A 21,474-nucleotide genomic window follows, 5' to 3' on the forward strand; every position below is an offset into this window, starting at 1 on the left:
TGTGGCTTAGAGAAACCCAGTGTCAGTGAAATTGTTAACCTGGAGATGTTGCAACTTGGAAGATCCAAAATAAAATCAAGTAACACAAATATAGTAAATGCAGACCGATTGTGAATTATTAGACTGCATCCTCATAATCATGAACCACACACTCCCACAGACGGCTTTAAATATTATGTATATATCTCAAATGGAAAATATTGCATAAAAAAAACTTGAGAAGATTAAACCTGTGCAACTCAGCATACCAAGATATTTTGGACAATGCTTTACTCTAGCTATGGGATCAGTTTCAGGAAGGTTGTCTTCTGTTCCAGCATGATTTTGCCTCAGTGCACAAAGCAAGGTCCAGAAAGACATGGCTGGATGAGTCTGGTGTGGATGAACATTACAGATCACAAATGCATAACTGGATGAATAAGCAAAAATGCTTGTTTGAGACATGACTACAAATGGAATGTTAATTCGGTAGATGATTTTCATTCCTCTCCTGTGGTGAGACGTTGAGCATGGAAAAGTCATCCATTTATCCCAAAATGACTTTGTTAATGTCTCAACGAGCCCGACCCACTATTGGGACTTTGCTCCTATAAGAAAGTTTCCATATACTGTAGGACCAAAGATCCAGGTTTGATAACTAAACACATGATAAAGACTGATTTTGAACATTCAGCTAACTGTGAAGATTTTGAATTCAGTTGGTCCATCAGACCAGGAAAGTCGTCTACCCAAGTGAATTAAACAACAAAGAAAATACACACAGATCAAGACGCTATTGAACAACAATGTCCTTCATGAAAGACATCACTCCATTGGTGAGGAACAATTTTCTCTCTGGAATTGATGTTTTATCGAGACGTGCGGCACAGATCACAGTTGAAATACAACAGGTGTGGTATTACTTTAATAATAGTCTCTCAACTTTTATAGCATTAGTATGGTATTTTGCTGCAAATTAATCTAACTCTAGGCAGCATGGATAGATTGGTGGCATGCCCTTATTTGTGGAAAACCTGTTGCTTTTTCATTTAATTCACTTTAATTTTATATTAATTTATGTTGTTTTAGTTTTTTACTTGTATCATATTAGAATTAGATAAACAATTTAAAATCTGGATCCTGAAGTAAATGAAGTAAAACCAGTCAGCCTTAACTGAACTGCCTGAATCTTATTTTTTAAGCATAGTCTGATTTTATGATTACACAGGGAAACAACAATTCCTTTTTGTGATTCTTATGTCAACTGATTTTAGGGTGAGAGAACAAACTATAACAAGGTGCTTGATTTGTCTTCTGGAGATCTGCACAGAGGAGGAATAAAACCCATCACCTTTGTTCGTCAAGTGGGTATATAATTCACTGTTCCCAATATATCATGTGGCTCAAAGCATTTTGGATTGAATCTCGCATCAGTCGATTCTCTTTCTTTTAAATTTTTTTTATTTTTTTATTATGTTTACATTCTAAATCACATCCAACAATCAAACAATCAACAATCAAATTTCTAGAGTAGCGTCCATCCTGTCCTTTAATTCAGATATTGTAATTAGAAGAACTGAGCATATATATATATATATATATATATATAATAAACAAAATACATTACAAAAAGAAAAGGCCAAAAAAAGAAAAAAAAATCATCCAATAACAGGGCATTATTTAAACAGACTTATCAACATAGTCAATAAAAGGGTGCTATATCTTTAAATAAAAAAAGTCTAACCCTTTTAGAGAATACTTAATTTTTTCAAGTCAGAGACAAGACATCATATCTCTAATCCATTAATTATGTACTGGGATCATTCCACTTTAATAGTATTGCTCTATGTGCAAACAAGGAGGCTTTATACTTAGATGGTGACAGCCATGACTCCTCTGGAGCTACTCCAAATAATGCCACTAGAGGTTTTGGCTATGAACTGTGCTTAAGAATCACTGAAAGGGTGTGCAATATTGATGGCCAGAAACACTCCAATTTGGGGCATGTCCAGAACTGTTACAAACACGCCAGTTTTCTCTAGCGGCCTCCAGTGGATGGAACGAACAGGCTTTACTGACTACCTACCGTCAGGGATTGGAACCTCGAGTGCGGTTGCATTTCGCTGCATACGAGGACACCATCGGGCTTGAACGGTTCATCCAGCTTTCCATCCGCTTTGCCACCCGTATATAGTCGTGCTTAGAAGAGCACCAGGGCCAGGCGTATTCCACCACGCCACTCTGCCGACCAGAGGCTGTCAGCTCCCCAGAACCAGCCAACGAACCCATGCTAGTGGACTCAGATCGACTCTCAATGGCTGAGAGACAAAGACAGCTGGCCCAGAATCTTTCCCTTTACTGTGCAGCCCCGGGGCATGCCATCACTGTATGCCCGTCAGTCTGGGTCAGCCGGCAACTTCATCTCTGGTGCCCTCTGCCGTCAACTCAAACTCGCTACCACGGCAACGGTGTCAGCCTACCAAGTCCACACAATTACCGGCAGGCCGCTGAGTAGAAGATGTGTACGTCATAGTGTGCCTCCACACCGGACGTGGGACTGTGCCATCGATCTGCTGCCGGGTGAACCAGTGCCTAAAGGAAGGATCTACCCCCTATCCATTCCGGAGGAGAAGGCCATGGAGGAATACATCAAGGAGGCGCTGGCCCAGGGTTACATTTGTCCATCTACCTCCCCTGCTACTTCGAGCTTCTTCTTTGTGGAGAAGAAGGACGGAGGCTTGACACCCTGTATCGATTATCATATACTCCCGGAGCCTAGTGGAACATCGACGCCACGTTGCGGAGGTCCTGCAACGCCCGAGGGCCTTTCAGCTCTACCTCAAGGCCGAGAAATACTCTTTCCATCAGCCCTCAGTGCAGTTCCTTGGGTACAACATCAGCAGCAGTGGCATCCGGATGGACGAGGGGAAGGTTAATGCCGTCAGAGATTGGCCCACTCCTACCACCATCAAAGGACAACAACGATTCCTTGGCTTTGCCAATTTCTATAGACGGTTCATCAAAAACTTCAGTACCATCACCAGCCCTCTCACCAGTCTCCTCCCTAACAAACCAAAATCACTCTCTTGGACTCCTGCCACCACAGAGGCCTTCCACACCCTCAAAGAGGCCTTTACGACCGCTCCACTCATGGTCCATCCTGACCCCGACCGACCCTTCGTCATGGAAGTCGACGCCTCAACTACCGGAGTAGGAGTGGTCCTATCTCAGCAGCAGGGGAATCCCAGTCACCTCCACCCATGCGCCTTCTTCTCCCGGAAGCTCAACCCGGCGGAGGTAAACTATGACATCGGCTACCGGGAGCTGTTGGCCATCAAGTTGGCCCTGGAAGAATGGAGGCATTAGCTGGAGGGAGCCAAACACCCCTTTCTGGTTTTCACGGATCACAAAAATCTGGAGTATTTTCGAGTTGCGCTTAAACCCGAGACAAGCCCGCTGGGCGCTATTCTTCACCCGCTTCCACTTTACCATCTCTTATCGCCCAGGGGTAAAGAACGTAAAGGCTGACGCCCTGTCCCGGTGTCACGCCCCTGAAGAGAATCTTGAAGAACCCGAAACCATTCTCCCTGAAAAGGTCATCATCTCCATCACACGGCACACTCCACTCATTCACTCCGCTCACACATCTCTTGGCACTGGTCACCTGGGGGTCAATGAAACCCTCTCGTTGCTTAAAGAACACTTCTGGTGGCCCAACATGGCCTCAGATGTCAGGAGGTATGTGAACGGATATACAAACTGCGCCATATCCAAGAGCCCACGCCATCTTCCATCAGGCAAGCTCCATCCTCTGCCCGTTCCCAATCGCCCGTGGTCACACCTAGGGGTGGATTTCATTACTGATCTTCCTCCTTCAGATAATAATACCTGCATTCTTGTCATAGTGGATAGATTTTCTAAATCATCCCTCTGAAAGGTCTGCCCATGGCCATGGAAACGGCCAAGTTATTATTTAACCATGTCTTCAGGTACTTCGGCATCCCAGAGGATATCGTCTCGGACAGAGGTCCTCAGTTCATCTCCCGGGTATGGAAGGCTTTCCACTCACTCCTAGGTGTGGCCATCAGCCTGTCCTCCGGATACCATCCCCAATCGAACGGGCAGACGGAGAGGAAGGTCCAGGAGATTGGACGCTTCCTCCGTACCTTCTGTCACGGCCACCAGAACTCCTGGAACCAGTTCCTTGGGTGGGCCGAGTACGCACAAAACTCCCTTCAACAACCTACCACCGGACTCACTCCATTCCAGTGCGTATTCGGCTACCAACCAGCTCTATTCCCCTGGTCAAGTGAACCCTCGGATGTCCCCGCCATCGACTACTGGTTCCGGGAGAGCGAGATGGTCTGGGACGCGGCACACCACCATTTCCAGCAGGCCTTACGCAGACGTAGAACGATAGCCGACCTTCGCCGATCTGAGGTCCCAACTTACCAACCCGGTCAGAAGGTCTGGCTGTCCACCTGGACCATCCGCCTGCGCCTGCCCTGCCGCAAGCTAAGTCCCAGATTCATTGGCCCATTCACCATCCTTCAGCAGATCAATTCGGTCACTTATAAACTCCAATTACCCCCTGAGTACCGGATTCACCCCACTTTCCATGTATCTCTCCTAAAACCTCACCATCCCTCTGTCTCTCCTTCCACAGAACCTGGCGAAACCGAAGCCCCCCCTTCACTCCTCCTAGAAGACGGTGCGGCCTATGAAGTTAGAGACATCCTGGACTCCCGGCGGCGTGGTGGACAACTTGAATATCTAGTGGACTGGGAAGGATATTCAATGATATTGTCTTCAGAAAGTGGTCTGTCAAGTCCTTCCTCCAAAGTTCTCTTAATTTGATTAAGAGAGGAAGCTGCCAGATTAGTCATTAAATTAAAAATAATGGAAACCATATTACCCTATAGCCCTTGGCTAATATGTTCAAAAAACACAATATTTTTCAAATACAATATTTTTTTTGCTTAGACCGGTGGCGATCGCCCTTGGCCTTGGTGCGCACCCACACCTGGAAAAGAGTCTCATGGCCTCTGGTCCACGTGCGGAGGGGGCCGCGACTTCAGATTCCAGACTAGGAAAATTAGGTGGCTGGTAACCTATGCTACACTCAAATGGGGAGAGGCCCGTGGCTGACACTGGTAGCGAGTTTTGAGCATACTCAACCATAGAGAGTTGTTGACTCCAGGAAGAAGGATTCTTGGAGACTAAACATCAAAACGTTCTCTCTAAATCTTGGTTGGCCCCGCTCAGACTGACCGTTGCTCTGCGGATGATAACCCGAAGACAGACTAACCATCACTCCCAATAATTTACAAAACTCCCTCTAAAATTTGGACACAAATTGGGATCCCCTGTCAGAAACCACGTCTACCGGGAGGCCATGTAAAAGATGTGATCAATTACAGTAACCGCGTCTCCTTGGCTGAGGGTAATTTGGGCAAGGGAATGAAATATGCCACCTTCGAGAATCGGTCCACTACGGTCAAAACGACCGCCATGCCATTAGAGGGCGGGAGGGCGATAACAAAATCTAGAGCGATGTGGGACCAGGGTCTCGAAGGGAGAGACAGCGGTTGAAGAAGCCCATCCGGAGGTTGGTTAGATGTCTTACCACTGGCGCAAACTGGGCTGGCCAATACAAAATCGTGAATGTCGCGAGCCATAAGTGGCCACCAGAATCGTTGCTTCACTAAGCACTTGGTGCGGCTCATCCCTGGATGACAAGCGACATTAGGGCATTGACCCCACTGAATAACGTTGGACCGTAACTCCTTCGGAATGAATAACTGATTCGGGGGGCACCTGGGCAGAGGCGTTACCCCATTTAAGGCTGTCTTGACCTTCGATTCGACCTCCCATATGAATGATGAGATGACTATACTCTCAGGTAAAATACACTTTGGATACACATGGATTAAAAATATGTGACAAAGAATTGGGTTTGACGTTTTTGGAATCTGGGTGATACGATAGAGAAAAATCTAAACGACCGAAAAAAAGTGCCCACCGAGCCTGCCTGGAGTTGAGTCTTTTGGCAGTTCTAATATATTCTAAGTTCTTGTGATCGGTCCAGACAATAAAAGGTACCCCCGACCCCTCCAACCAATGACGCCACTCCTCCAATGCTATTTGACGGCCAACAACTCTCTGTTACCAATGTCATAATTACGTTCGGCAGGAGATAAATGATGAGAAAAAAATGTGCACGGATGCATCTTGTCGTCTGAGGCAGCGCGTTGGGAAAGAAATGCACCTACTCCCACCTCTGATGTGTCGACCTCCACCACGATCTGACGTGTGGGATCAGGGTCTACTAAGATGGGAGCCGGAACGAAGTGGCTCTTAAGGTTGGAAAAAACAGTTTCGGCTGTATTAGACCACCTGAATGTAGTACTAGAGGAGGTCAAGGCGGTCAGAGGCGAGACTAGTTGGCTGAAATTGAGAATAAAACATTGATGAAAATTGGCGAACCCCAGAAACCGCTATAGGGCCTTACGGGAATCTGGACATGGCCAATCTATCACAGCCTTAACCTTATCAGGATCCATACGTATTCCCTCAGATGAGACGATGTACCCTAGGAAGGGAACAGACTATGCATGAAATACACATATTTCCACCTTGACAAAAAGCCCATTCTCTAGTAATCTCTGGAGAACTCGTCTGACGTGTTGCACGTGTTCCTGGAGAGATGAGGAAAAAATTAGTATGTCATCTAGGTAAACATATATGAACTGATCTACCATGTCTCTCAACACGTCATTAACGAGTGCTTGGAAAACCGCTGGCAAGTTGGAGAGCCCGAACGGCATCACCAAGTATTCAAAGTGCCCTCTAGGGGTGTTAAAAGCGGTCTTACACTCATCTCCCTTCCTGATGCGGACCAAATGATAAGCATTACTTAAATCCAGTTTTGTGAAGACGGATGCTCCCTGTAACCTCTCGAAGGCTGAAGACATCAATGGCAAAGGATACGTATTCTTTACCGTGATGTTGTTTAGCTCTCGGTAATCAATACAAGGTCACAGAGAGCCATCCTTCTTACCAACAAAAAAGAATCCCATCCCCGCTGGAGAAGAGGAAGGGCGGATGAACCTCGATGCTAAGAGAGTAAGAGAGTAAAGCTTGCCTTTAGGCGGGGACTTACCTGGAACTAACTCTATGGCAAAGTCCTCAGGAGCACCGCCTCTCTCTCTTCTCCCGGGTCAGTCGAGCTCTACCCACCTGCATGGGTTTGTGATCGACGACAGGACCAGCCGTGTTCTCCCTGCTTGAGTTGCCGGGGAGACGTGTAGAACAGGCGTGCGCCCCCAGTGAATGGATATGAGCATCCACGCGGAGCGCCAAGTCGATTAGCCCGTTAAGGCTGGTTGGCAACTCTAGAAAGTAGATCTCCTTGTGAACACGGTCGGCCACCCATGCAGGAACATATCCCACTGCCCCTCCTCTTTCCACTCGCACACGGCCGCCAAGGTGCGGAACTGGATGGAATAGTCTGCCACAGAGTGATTCCCCTGCTTGAGGTCCGCAAGCTCTTGGGCCGCCTCCTTGCCGGCCACGACCACGGCGTCCTGGTTGAAAACTCTCCTCATCTCCTCAGAGAGGGAATGGAACGAGGTGCAGCATTGGTCTCGGTTCTCCCACACCGCTGGTCCCCACAGGGTGGCCCTCCCAGAGAGTAGAGTCAGAACGAACGCCACCTTGGACTCCTCGTTCTCAAAGGTGTGAGGCTGCAGGGAGAAATGCATGGAACACTTACTCAAAAATGTTCTGCAGTAGTTGGGCTCACCAGAGTAGTTCTCCGGCACAGGAAGGCATGGTTCCGGCCGGTAGTGGGTTTCGGGGATAGCCCGGTGGCGCAGCGGGAGTGGTCAGCTGTTGGATCTGCTGGGTGAGCTCGGACACCTGTGTCACCAGTGCTTGGACAGCACGTCCGGTGTTGACGATGCTCTTCTGCTGCTGATCCATATGGGTGACGCTGTGGTGGATAAACTCAGAGAGTGATGTGGAACTTGCTGCTTCCATGATGGGTCAGAGCGTTCTGTAATGGCGAAAGAAGGTGAGGAAGCAAGTGCAAGTAATAGGATATTTAATAAACACAGTCAGACACACGAGTAACATTAAAACAGGATAACAGGTGGGTGAAGGATGAAGTCTGATGGCGATCCGGGAAGTGGCGGTGAGGAGATGCAGCAGGAGAGCGTGACACAGGAACTGAGATGAGCGAGCCGTGGGGGTGAGAGGTATAATTCATGGGTGTTGAGGAGTGGATGGGATTCCAGAGACACAGATGATCCAACAAAAAGAAGAACATAAAGAACAGGAACGAAAAACCAGGCATAACACGGGGAACTGCAAACAACGCTCTGTAACAAAATAGCTCAAAGTGAGATGTGGATAATTAATCATAACGGGTTATTATTAACTACATTCATCTTCAGGAATTACTTGTAGCATTATAGCATTAATAGTACAATAAAATGATTTGTTTGTCCGCAGGGTGGACATTGTTAATCGTTTATTGACTCTTAAGTAAAATGATTTCTCTGGCCACGAAAAATAATTTTACTACTAATACATTGCTCCCAGAGCATGTAACAAAACTGGAACGTTAAAGTGACCTCGTCCTGTGAGCAGCAAACACGGACAGCCAAGTGTGAATACCTATTGATGATTATTAAACTACACTACAGGGTAACATGTAACATCAGACTAAACACAAACATACACACATTAAGCATAGATGCCAAGATGCAAGGAAGGCATGGATAGAGAGAGACAGAGACCGTGCACTGCAGAGAGAGAGAAAGAGAGAGAGAGAGAGTGCACCACTGAGAGAGAGCGAGTGCTCAAGGGCAAGAGAGTGGAGAGTCATGGCAGTATTTACTCATAAACTAAATCACCACCTGTTAAGAACCATAAAAGAATCGCATCACCCTAATTAAAAGGGGTCAAAGCCTAGAAGTGCATCTAATTAATTAACAAGCAGTTACTTGCATTGGTTCTGTAGTTGCTGAGTAAACTGTCCCGTTGCATGTATAATGCGTAGATTCCTTTTGAATCTTGTTAGGAGTAAAACCTTCATTATTGCATCCATGGGTTGACTGCTTCGAAGTGAATCAACAAAGTTGCTGAAAACTGTCAGAGGATCGGACTCCCCCCTGAAGGGGAGTCGCCAGGTGTCCAAGGTGATGGGTGTCTCCAAGGAAGCGCAAGTTAAGAGAAGCCCACTTTTTGGGTGTGAAAGAGGTTTTATCTGGTTTCCCTTTAACACCCCTTTTGGTTGGATTTACCAATAACAAGGCATATAGTTTCAGCGGGAAAGTGTTTCTTTGTCTCAATGACACCTCATCTGCATATTTTATGAATGGTGTGATGAACTGGTTATCTGGTAACCCAAACTATGGTACAAATAATATAATACATTTTAGGCTCACATAGTGTACATAATTGTTTGGGGAATAAAAAGCATTTTGATACCAAGGAAAACATATGTCAAAGATCTTCAAACAGAGATCCACTTATATGCCTGAATATAAGCATTTAGAGTCTAACAAATACAAATAAAAAATTGTAACTAGGCTACTACCATAGTGAAACATACAAAAAATACATGCATATACCAGATACATTTGTAACTGATTAATTATAGTCTAAAGGAATAAAAGTGTTTGTGTGTGTGTGTGTGTGTGTGTGTGTGTGTGTGTCTGTGTGTGTGTGTGTGTGTGTGTGTGTGTGTGTGTGTTGTGTATTGTGAGAATGTGAGTTGGCTGCTCAGCCAGGCCCATTTGATGTCTGGCATCGAGGGCTATCTAGTTATCTCAGAATGTGTTTGAAGTTGGATGGGGAGACCTTAAAGAAGGTCTGCCCAGTATCTTCCAGATAATGGGGGTAAACCTAGCCATTAAGCGCTCAAATAAATGTATACTATGGGGCCAGATTCTGTTATTTATATGAAAATGTCAAAAGGTTAAAGAAATCCATACAACATGAAGCCCCAACGATCGTACATGATCCTAAGCAGATGCTACACACACACACGCACGCGCACAAAAGAGGATTACAGCCTGTAGTCTGTGAAGTTGTAGCTCTTTGACTCAGATAACTCATTAAATCCATGAAATGAAAGCAATAGAAAATGAGGAGTTAATGTCCCACACATTTAATGGCTGGTACACTGCAACTTGCTCTTCTCATACATGAGAGATTAAATCTTTCATGGCGTTACAAATAAAGTAAAGACAAAATAATAACAAGGTGGCAGAGTGAACTTATCATCCGTAGTGGTTCTCATGTAGTCATTCTCTTAAGGACTGATCACTTAACTTATAACACACACTATGTGGTGATGACGTAGAAGGACTACGTGAGAACCTCTAAGGATGATAAGTTTGCTCTGCCGACTTGTTATTATTTTCATGCACACCAGACTATAATGTGATGTATGCAAAATACATAGTTTTGGCCGTTACAGAGTCTACATCCTCAAACAGACGTACATCGTCTGCAGATATAAGGAATTTCATTGCACTTTAACAGGTAATCTGAACGTCCTATGTACTGTATGTGCAATATTGTAAATGAGCCCTCACTAACTGAGTTTATTGCCAAAGTAATGTTTAAATGCATTTCTTTCTTGTTTCTGTGGCGACCAGAAATGGACAAAGAGAGTAGCCGTGGAAATGGAATGCGGCTACTCGCCCCAAGACCAAACAATTGCGATCTTATCTTCTTTCGGCTTCCCGCTACCAGCACTGGTCTCGGCCAAGGACGCTGCTGGAACAACAACAACCCTGGAAGAGCTCTGTAGTGAGACGCTCTCGCTCTCCCGTCTTCCGCCTGCTGATGTTGACTCTGTCTGGGACCTGAGCAAGGCTGTCTCCATGGCAACTTGCTCTGACGCTATCACAATCTGCGGACTGAGGCACCTAGATTGAATCGCAACTCTCCAGGCCTACAAATACACGAACTCTATCACACACACAGATACAGATATGCATTCACCCCCAACCTCCCCCCATCCCTCGCCTTCGCCACTTTGTACCGCCAGTCTGTCAAGCGGGTCTGTGACCAGCGCTTTAATAGATGCAGGGTAGGACGGCTGCTGCCTGCACTGCATTACTTCGACCCCCCCAATTTCCGTCCCCTGTTGCAAAGTCTTTTTTATGTGTTTATGGTGTATGTGCTTTTGTTGCTGAGGTGTTTTTTCGGTTCCAAATCCAAATTTTCCCAAAGCTAAAAAAAAGGTACCTCACTCCACCCTGTTGAATGCCTGTTCGGGATCCAAGGAATCAACACATTCTGGAATGGCCTGATGCTGAGAATATATCAGGGGAGAAGATGGTGGGGAGGACCTCTTCCAGTCTTAAGGCAAGCACCTTCGCTAAAATTTTAACATCAATGATGAGCAAAGAAATCAAACTATAGGACATACTATAGGAGGTGGAGCAAATGTGGTTGGAATGAAGGAAGTGGAGGAACAGGGGATTGAGGTAGGGCAGAAAGCAAGTGTGGAGCTGGTAGAACAAGACACCGAAGACGGCAGAGCAGGGGGCCAGGGTGGAGCTAATGAAGCTGAAGTCCACCAGGGTGTAGCAAGTGGAGAAGAAGAACACCAAATCAGATTCAAGTCAAGTCACCTTTATTTATATAACGCTTTAAACAAAATACATTGCGTCAAAGCAACTGAACAACATTCATTAGTAAAACAGTGTGTCAATAATGCAAAATGACAGTTAAAGGCAGTTCATCATTGAATTCAGTAGTGTCGTCTCTGTTCAGTTTAAATAGTGTATGGCGTTATATTTTAGTCAAAAGTTATGAGCGTGTAAGACATGCTCACGAGCACATTATGTTATTTCACACGCGGAAAAATGAACCTTCAGCTGGCATGATAAAAGTACTCGCGCACAAATTCAACAACCGAGAAGTGTACAGGTAGCTGCGAGCGAGCGCCTGGCATACTCTCATAGGTTAACTCTGCTTGTACAGTGGAATCCTGCACGCGCGCAGCGGGCTTCTGCTCGCGAAGTGCTGTTTTGCTCGAGCAGTGGATTTCTGCTTGCTCAGCTGATTTCTGCTCCCTCGAGTCTACATGACTTTTGACAATTTGGGGGCGGAAACCAAGGAGGGCACTGACCTTCTTATGATTGGTCACTTTCTTTTGAAGAGACAAGACTATACCTCCCTAGACTAATGTTGTGTTTGTACTAAACCCAGAGCAGCCCTGAATGAATCGACAGAATGACGCAGCTCATATTCTAAAACTATAGACTGCATTTCAATACCACGACTTAGGTGCCCTTGAGCAAGGCATCGAACCCCCAACTGCTCCCCGGGCGCCGCAGCATAAATGGCTGCCCACTGCTCCGGGTGTGTGCTCACAGTGTGTGTGTGTGTTCACTGCTCTGTGTGTGTGCACTTCGGATGGGTTAAATGCAGAGCACAAATTCTGAGTATGGGTCACCATACTTGGCTGAATGTCACTTCACTTTCACTTTTCATGTCACTTCACTTTTCACACAGGGACATCCTTGTACCTTGATTGACAGCTCTCATTACAGGAAGCACGGAGTTGGTTTAAGTTACCACCGAAGAAGAGTGGGAATGAATTAGAATGAGTTTTCTAATATACATAAACGTAAGTTAACATTAACGTTACATATTTTCTAACTGAATCATAACATAATTGTTTTTACATGTATTTTTACATGTGAAAACAATTATGTTATGATTCAATTAGCCTAACGTTAGTTGTCTAAGAGGCAGTTTTAAGATTAAAAGTTTTAAAATGAGTGTCGGTCGATCAGCATCACAAGTGTTGGCTAAGGCGTTAGCTACAGATAATGTTCACATTTATCAACCGATTTCAGAGGTTTGTGATCTACGTGCAGTTAAAAAAAAACGTTGCCTCCTTATTTAGTTAGGTTTGGAAAATTATTAATTTTCGTAAGGAATTGTAAAAGCTAACTTTTGTCTCACTTGTTGATTTCGTAGATTTTTTCGGTTTACAATTCTAATGTTAATTTAGTATTTAGCATTTCCTTTGAAATACTGGGATAAAATCTAAATAATACATCTTTAAACACTAATAATTTACTATCGTTGAAAAAATTGAATAAAACAAGTAAATACAAATAAAAAAGTGACACACTTGTAGTCTGCTTTTCATTTTGATAGCACTATAGCCTACAGATGAAGATGAACAAATAATAACACATGTAACTGATGAGGCTTTATGGATTCAGTGAAAATGAAAATATGCACTGATACAGTGCACAGTACAAATATAGTAAAAGTGATATGTTATATTAAAAAGTATATGTAGTACAACTTAAAGTAAAGTGAATAATATGAAAAGCGAGTACAACGGTACAATAACATACCGGTATGTGATATAATAGATTTATAATAGCATAAAATTATATGTATAATATGTATAATACCATAATAAATAACTGAACAACAATAGGTTAATAGAATATGTAATATCAAGGGTGGAATAATACAGAATAGACAAAAATGAAGAATAAATTAATAGTAAATTAAAGAGTAAAATAAAATATTTTGAAATGTAATTTTAAAATACTATTTGTGTAATAATTATTAATCAAATTAAGAAATTGTTGACATGAGTTCCAAATTGTGTTTAATTAATGAGCTCCTTAAGTATAATAATATACATGTACACTCACATACATTATATATATATATATATATATATATATATATATATATATATATATATATATATATATATATATATATATATATAATAAAAATCCTCTGAATCAATCTCAGCTCAAGATACACATTTTATTTCAGTTTTCAGTTCTGTCTTTCTCTTGGAATAGAGTGGTTTAGTTGTGAAGACAAAACCTGACTAATAAAGATTAATTATCCGCCGCTATTTTTCCATGTATGTTAACACATATGAATGTTTGGGTGTGAGTGTGTGAGGTTTACCTTGCACAACAAAATCTCAAAGTATAGTTATGTTTATCACAGACCAGAATATGAGATGCTCCCCTCAAAAAACTTTAGATTAATCAAATTTAATAATCATTATAACAACATCACAATGAGTTCATCGTGATATTGCAGCTGGATTCACTATGAGTTCCTGTGTTTTTCATTTCTGGGCTATTTAAATCATGTAGTTTTTGTGTAAAGACACGCAGTACATGATCAGCATTAAACAGCCTGTGCAAAGCTTTTTAAATGCAGTCTATAGTATTAGAATATGAGCTGGGTCATTCTGTCGATTCATTCAGGGCTGCTCTGGGTTTAGTACAAACACAACATTAGTCTAGGGAGGTATAGTCTTGTCTCTTGGAAATGCAGAGAACAGCTTTCCTCAGCTTTCCTTAAGGCTGTCTTTGTCCTGTTTGCAAGTTGCTAAAAGGGAAGAAAAAAGAATACATAGAATCAGTTCACAGTTTTATGAAAAGCAATGAAATCCTTATAATCAAGTGATGATAAACTTAATCGGTAACACTTCTGAATAACGGTCCATTAGTTAATATTAGTTGACTACTTTAGTTAACATGATCTAAGCAAGAACAATTCTTCTACAGCATTTATTAATCTTAGTTGATGTTCATTTCAACATTTACTAATGCATTATTTAAATCAAAAGTTGTGCTTGTTAACATTGGTTAATGCACTCTGAATTAGCATGAACTAACAATGAAAAACTGTATTTGCATTAACTAACATGAACAAAGATGAATAAATACAGTAATAAATGTATTGTTCATTGTTTGTTCATGTTAATTAATGAATTAACTAACATTAACATTAACTAACTAAAGGACTATTATTCTAAAGTGTTACCACTTAATCTTTGTAAATAAGTAAGGGTAGTGAAATTGAAGAGAGAAGCTTTAGCTCCATCATTAATCTAGACAGTCAAAGGGCTCACTCTGTATATTGTGTTCATAACACCATTTAGTTTATTATATAAACAGCAATATAAGTTAAAACGTAATAAGAATTCATTTAAAATTATTATAAAGTCTCAGCTTTCACTGCTAACTACGTTAGCGATATCGCTATCTATTATTAATAGTCTGACACTGGTGGTTAATTAAGCTGTCAACATAATGTTAAAAATGACCAAAAAACATCGAGAAAGAACAGCTGAGTCTTACCTGTGAAAGATAACACCCCGAGATCTGTTTTTATTATCGTGTGACGTTTTGTAGGTGTCCAATCTGTCGATGAGTCAGGTATGTTTTCTTCTGTCCTGATGCGAGAGTTATGAGCGTTGCCCGCTCCAATATGGCGGCGACGTTGACTTGCGGTCGAGCGGCCAATGAGGCGTCTAGGTATTTATATGTCTATGTACAGAACGAATAGGCTAGCCAGTTACGTTACTTGTTGCTCAAAAATATGTAACGTTAATGTTAACTTACAAAACGTAGGCTTCATCGTTCGCAAATATATACATCGATGGTAATTGATTTAACTATGATCTGCGCCGCATTTTATATGTGCAGAGACATTTTTTATATTAGAAAACTCATTCTAATTCATTCCCACTCTTCGGTGGTAACTTAACCCAACTCCGTGCTTCCTGTAATGAGAGCTGTCAATCAAGGTACAAGGATGTCCCTGTGTGAAAGTGACCAATCATAAGAGGGTCAGTGCCCTCCTTGGTTTCCGCCCCCAAATTGTCAAAAGTCATGTAGACTCGAGGGAGCAGAAATCAGCTGAGCGAGCAGAAATCCACTGCGCGAGCAAAACAGCACTTCGCGAGCAGAAGCCCGCTGCGCGCGTGCAGGATTCCACTGTAAAAGCAGAGGTAACCTATGAGAGTATGCCAGGCACTCGCTCGCAGCTACCTGTACACCTCTCGGTTGTTGAATTTGTGCGCGAGTACTTTTATCATGCCAGCTGAAGGTTCATTTTTGCGCGTGTGAAATAACATAATGTGCTCGTGAGCATGTCTTACACGCTCATAACTTTTGACTAAAATATAATGCCATAATAGTGCATTTATTTGCAATCAAGTCAACGATATCGCTGTAGATGAAGGGACCCCAACTAAGCAAGCCAGAGGCGACAATGGCAAGGAACCGAAACTCCATCGGTGACAGAATGGAAAAAAAACCTTGGGAGAAACCAGGCTCAGTTGGGGGCCAGTTCTCCTTTGACCAGATGAAACCAGCAGTTCAATTCCAGGCTGCAGCAGAGTCAGATTGTGCAGAAGAATCATCTGTTTCCTGTGGTCTTGTCCTGGTGGTCATCTGAGACAAGGTCTTTACAGTGGATCTGTATCTGGGGCTCTAGATGTCCTGGTCTCCACTGTCTTTCAGGGCTGTAGAGGTCCTTTCTAGGTGCTGATCCACCATCTGGTCTGGATGCGTACTGGATCCGGGTGACTGCAGTGACCCTCTGATCTGGATACAGACTGGATCTGGTGGCTATGGTGACATCGGAATAAGACAGAACAGCCTAATATTAGCGTAGATGCCATTCTTCTAATGATGTAGCAAGTACATCGGGTGTTATGGGAAGTGTTCCCGGTTACGGTTTACCTAATTAATGCAGCCTAAAAATCCTTTACCGGATTTGGATATTAAAAGCATATTAGTATGTTATGTGTAAGCCAGGTCAAAGAGATGGGTCTTTTATCTAGACTTAAACTGCAAGATTGTGTCTGCCTCCCAAACAATGTTAGGTAGGTTTTTCCAGAGTTTAGGCCCCAAATAGGAAAAGGATCTGCCACCCGCAGTTGATTTTAATATTCTAGGTATTATCAAATTGTTTTGAGAAAGTAGCGGACGTAGAGGATTATAATGTAAAAGGAGCTCATTCAAATACTGAGGTGCTAAACCATTCAGGTCTTTATAAGTAATAAGCAATATTTTAAAATCTATACAATGTTTGATAGGGAGCCAGTGCAGTGTTGACAGGACCGGGCTAATATGGTCATACTTCCCGGTTCTAGTAAGAACTCTTGCTGCTGCATTTTGGACTAGCTGTAGTTTGTTTACTAAGCCTGCAGAACAACCACCCAGAGCAGAGCAGAAGACCACCAGGGTGGAGAAGGCAGAACAGTGTGACAGGGCAGAGCTGATTAAGCAGGAAGCCAGGGCAGTGCAGGTGGCGCAGTAGACCACCAGGATGGAGCAGGTGGAGTTGGCAGATATGAAGACTACCAGGGCAGAGCAGGCAGAGCTGAAGACAACCAGAGTAGAAATTAAGAGCACCAAGGAAGATCAGGCATAACTGAAACAGAAAGCACGGAGAGGTTAACAGCGGCTTCTGTGGCCGTAACAGGAGGGGCAGACAGTTCACCAACAGCATCAATAACTGTGACAAGACAGTTATGATGGGTCAGGATAGACAGATTTCCACCTTCAGGGAGATGACGAGGCAGGAAACCACCAAGGTGAATCAGGCAGAACTGGAACAAAGAGCAAAGAGAGGTTAACAGTGGTATCAGGGGGCATAAAAGGACAAGCAGACAGTTCAGAAACAGCATCTTTGGCCATATCTGGGTGAGCAGACAGTTCAGGTGCATCCCTTTTGATAGGCAGAGAGTTACAAAACGGCCTCCTTGGTCATGACAGGGCAAACAGTGAGTTCAGGTCCGGCCTTCTTGGCCATGACTGAACAGTCAGAGAGTCCAAAAACAACCTTCTTGGTAATTGCAGGACAAACAGAGAGTTCATGATCAGCCTTCTAGGCCATGACAGGACAAACAGAGAGTTCAGGAATGGCCTCTTTATCCAGGACAGGGCAAACTGAGAGCTCAAGAATGGCCTCCTTGGCAGTGACAGGACAAACAGAGTTCGTAAACGGGTGCCCATGCCCTAAGAGGAGCTAAGTGGATACTACCGCCACCTCTGAAGTATCTGAAGAGGAAGCTGCCACCTCGGTAGGAGCTGGAGTGGATGTCGCCAACTCTGGAGGATCTGCAGAAGAACTTGCCACCTTGGAAGAAGCTGGAGCAGATTCATGGACTGGAGTGGATGCTGGATCAGACTCATAGACTGAAACGGACTCTGGAACATATTTATGGACTAAAGCGGGTCCTGGATCAGTCTCAGGGACTGGAGCCATCTTTGTATTGGGCTCAGGAGTTAAGTAGACTAATGTCAGGGGATAGACTGAACACTGACTCAGCTTTGTACAGAGGCTAAAACAGACACAAGACTGAGATCAGGGAGGAAACAGACATTTGGCTGTGGACTGTGGTCAGGGGCTGGAATCTTTTCTGGGCTAAACTCAGGAACAGAAGCCCTCTCTGGGCTAAACTTGTGAACAGAAGACCTCTCTGGGCAAACTCTAGAACAGAAGCCCTTTCTGGGTTAAACTAAGGAACAGAAGACCTCTTTTGGTAAACTCAGGATCAAAAGCCCTCTCTGGGCTAAACTCAGGAACAGAAGCCCTCTCTGGGCTAAACTTTGGGATCAGAAGACCTCTCTGGGCTAAATTCTGTAACCGAAGCCATCTCTGGGCTAAACTCAGGAACAGTTTTTTCCATGAGAGATGACACTGTAACCAGTACTAGAGTGTGTAGCAGGCAGCGGAAACTACAGTGCTTGAGAGTGCTGAGGTCACAGGATAGCCAACCACTCGCACTGACACCAGCGATGGATCCTCCATAATACCGGACTCGGTAGCCTTGGGACTGACTTTGTGGTTGTAGGCATGGTTGACATGACAGGACGAGGCTCTGGGATGACAGCCATGATGGGACAAGACTCTGGATTGACAGGCATTTTCAGCTGAAAGGGGAATCAGCAAAAGTGCAAAATCCATAAATTCACTTAGCGACCCTCGAGGACCACTTTGTGTAAGCACAGATCTTAAAGGTTCATTTAGACTATAGCAAAAAAAGTGTATGAGTGCACAGTCTGGGAAGTCAGAGTGATGAGCAATGTCTAGAAAATCTTGGATGTGGTCCTCAAGGGACAGATTACATGTGTTTTATAAGCAAATATGAGTACTGGGTCCATGATTGGTCTGGGTCATTAAATAGAGCTGCTGGATCCGGGTGTGGCTGAGTATTATGTAAAAAGGGGACGTGACATTAGAGATGTGGATCCAAATGCAGGCTTTAATTAACAGACAGGTAGGGTCCAGTACCAGCAAACCGTAACAAATAAGGTTATCCAAAAGGGTTATAAAAATAAACAGTAATAGACAGGGAAGGCTGCAAATGATCATAAAACAGATAAACAGTCTGAGATCAAACAGACAAAGGCAAGGCAAGGCAGAAAACAGGAAAATGTTACAGGCTAATAATACTCCACAATGTGTCAATGTGCGTGTGCAAGCTTTATAGTCCTTATAATATGAAACAAGTGATAGCCAATAACGCGTTCCTAGGCAGAGGGAACCTGGGAAATGCAGTAATAATAAGGAATGTAGTTCTGTCAGGAGAAAGCAGGCTGGATTCAGGTGCGGGTAAACTCAAGGCTTTATTCACAAAGCGGAGACAGAGAAGAAAGAGTCACGCTCCACAGGTTTCACTCGCAGTGACAGGATGAACAGCAGATGAGTCACGTTTCATAGGATTCACTCGTAGTGACAGGATGAACAGCAGATGAGTCACGTTTCACAGGATTCACTCGTAGTGACAGGATGAACAGCTGAAGCTACTAGGAGCTCTGGGCTTGTAAGAACTAGAGCAGAGAAATAAGCCAAACACACTGGAGCCTGAGGACAAGACACGACAGGGTGAGTACAAAGAACTGCTGGATGATCGGAGCTATTGGAATGAATAACAACAGTCTGACAATAGACAGAGAAACACAGGGAATAATAAAGGGGAAAAAATTAGAAGGACATAGAGAACAGGTGGCGAGCAATTATGGTTAACCACGGGGAACAAGGGAGGCGGGGAAAACACAAACAGGCAGACGTGGTGAGCAGTCACCATCCCAACACACACACCCACACCAAAAAGACAGGTGATTAGCCCCGAGACCCGACAGTACCCCCCCTCCCAGGAGCGTCACCTGGCGCTCTAGGAAGGGGCCTACCTCGATGCCGCCGGAAGTCCTCAATCAACGAACGGTCCAGAATGTCCCGGGACGGCACCCAACACCTCTCCTCTGGACCATACCCCTCCCAGTCCACAAGATACTGAAACCCCCTGCCGCGGCGCCGCTCATCGAGTAATCTCTTAACCGTATAGGTAGGAGATCCATCCACAAGACGAGGGGGTGGGGGGGTGGGGCGACTGCAAGCAGGATTAAGGGGGGAAGAGAACACAGGCTTGACCCTGGAAACATGAAACACCGGGTGAACCCGACCAAGAGTAGGAGGGAGCTTGAGCCTGATCGCCACCGGACTAACCACCTTGGTGATGCGGAAAGGCCCAATGAATCTGGGTGCCAGCTTACGAGAAGGCGCCCGGAGAGGCAGATCCTTGGTAGAGAGCCAAACCCGTTGACCACACACATAGGTAGGAGGAGAGGACCGGCGACGATCAGCTGCAGCCTTGGTTCTGTCAGAGGCTTGGACCAAAATCCTCCTGACTCTCTCCCAGGTGCGACGGCAGCGCTGGACGAAAGCCAGGGCGGATGGAACCGCTGCGTCGGGTTCCTGTGATGGGAACAGAGGTGGATTATAACCAACAGCACACTCAAAAGGGGACATACCTGACGCGGCCGCAGGAAGGGTGTTATGGGCGTATTCTGCCCAGGAGAGCTGCTGACACCAGGAACTCGGATTGTTGGATGCTAGACAGCGGAGCATTCTTCCTAGATCCTGGTTGGCCCGCTCACACTGCCCATTGGTCTGAGGATGAAAACCAGATGACAGACTAGCAGAGGCCCCAATCTGTCTACAAAATTCCCTCCAGAACCGGGAGACGAACTGGGGACCCCTATCAGAAACCACATCCACCGGTAACCCGTGGAGACGGAAGACGTGATCCACCACCAGTTGGGCGGTCTCCCGGGCGGAGGGTAGCTTGGGCAGGGGAATAAAATGAACCGCTTTGGAAAAGCGATCCACCACCGTGAGAATTACAGTGTTTCCCTTCGACGGAGGAAGCCCAGAGACGAAATCAAGGGCAATGTGTGACCAAGGACGGGAAGGGATAGGGAGAGGATGCAGTAGACCATCAGGAGGGCGATTGACAGGCTTACTTTGGGCACATGTGGGGCAGGCCAACACAAACTGTCTAACATCTGCGGCCATAGTAGGCCACCAAAAACGCTGTCGGATGGCAGACAACGTTCTCCGAATACCTGGATGGCAGACTAACCTGGATGAGTGGCCCCACTCAAGGACCTCAGAGCGCAGCGCAGCCGGCACCAGCAACCTGCCCGCCGGACACTCTCCCGGCACCTGCACCCCTCGACCGGCCTCCTCAACTCGCTGCTCGATACCCCACGAAAGAGCCCCGACCACCACCCCCTCAGGAAGGATGGCCTCGGCCGCAAACTCTCCCCCCGGAGCACCGAACAGGCGAGAGAGGGCATCAGGCTTGGTGTTCTTTGATCCCGGCCGGTA

General features: G+C 44.8%; 1 protein-coding gene across 1 annotated transcript in view; it reads left to right on the forward strand.

Moving 5' to 3' along the window:
- The first annotated feature begins 216 nt into the window (after window positions 1-216).
- LOC132096901 (alanine aminotransferase 2) overlaps window positions 217-21,474 on the forward strand; it is a 32,850-nt gene continuing 11,592 nt past the window's right edge. The window contains exons 1-2 of the mRNA XM_059502582.1: window positions 217-890; window positions 1,254-1,343. Coding sequence (XP_059358565.1) covers window positions 786-890; window positions 1,254-1,343 — 195 coding nt within the window. The 5' untranslated portion in view covers window positions 217-785. The remainder of the gene's footprint in view (window positions 891-1,253; window positions 1,344-21,474) is intronic.

The sequence above is a fragment of the Carassius carassius genome, chromosome 20 (genome assembly GCF_963082965.1).
Source record: "Carassius carassius chromosome 20, fCarCar2.1, whole genome shotgun sequence".
Classification (NCBI taxonomy): Eukaryota; Metazoa; Chordata; class Actinopteri; order Cypriniformes; family Cyprinidae; genus Carassius; species Carassius carassius.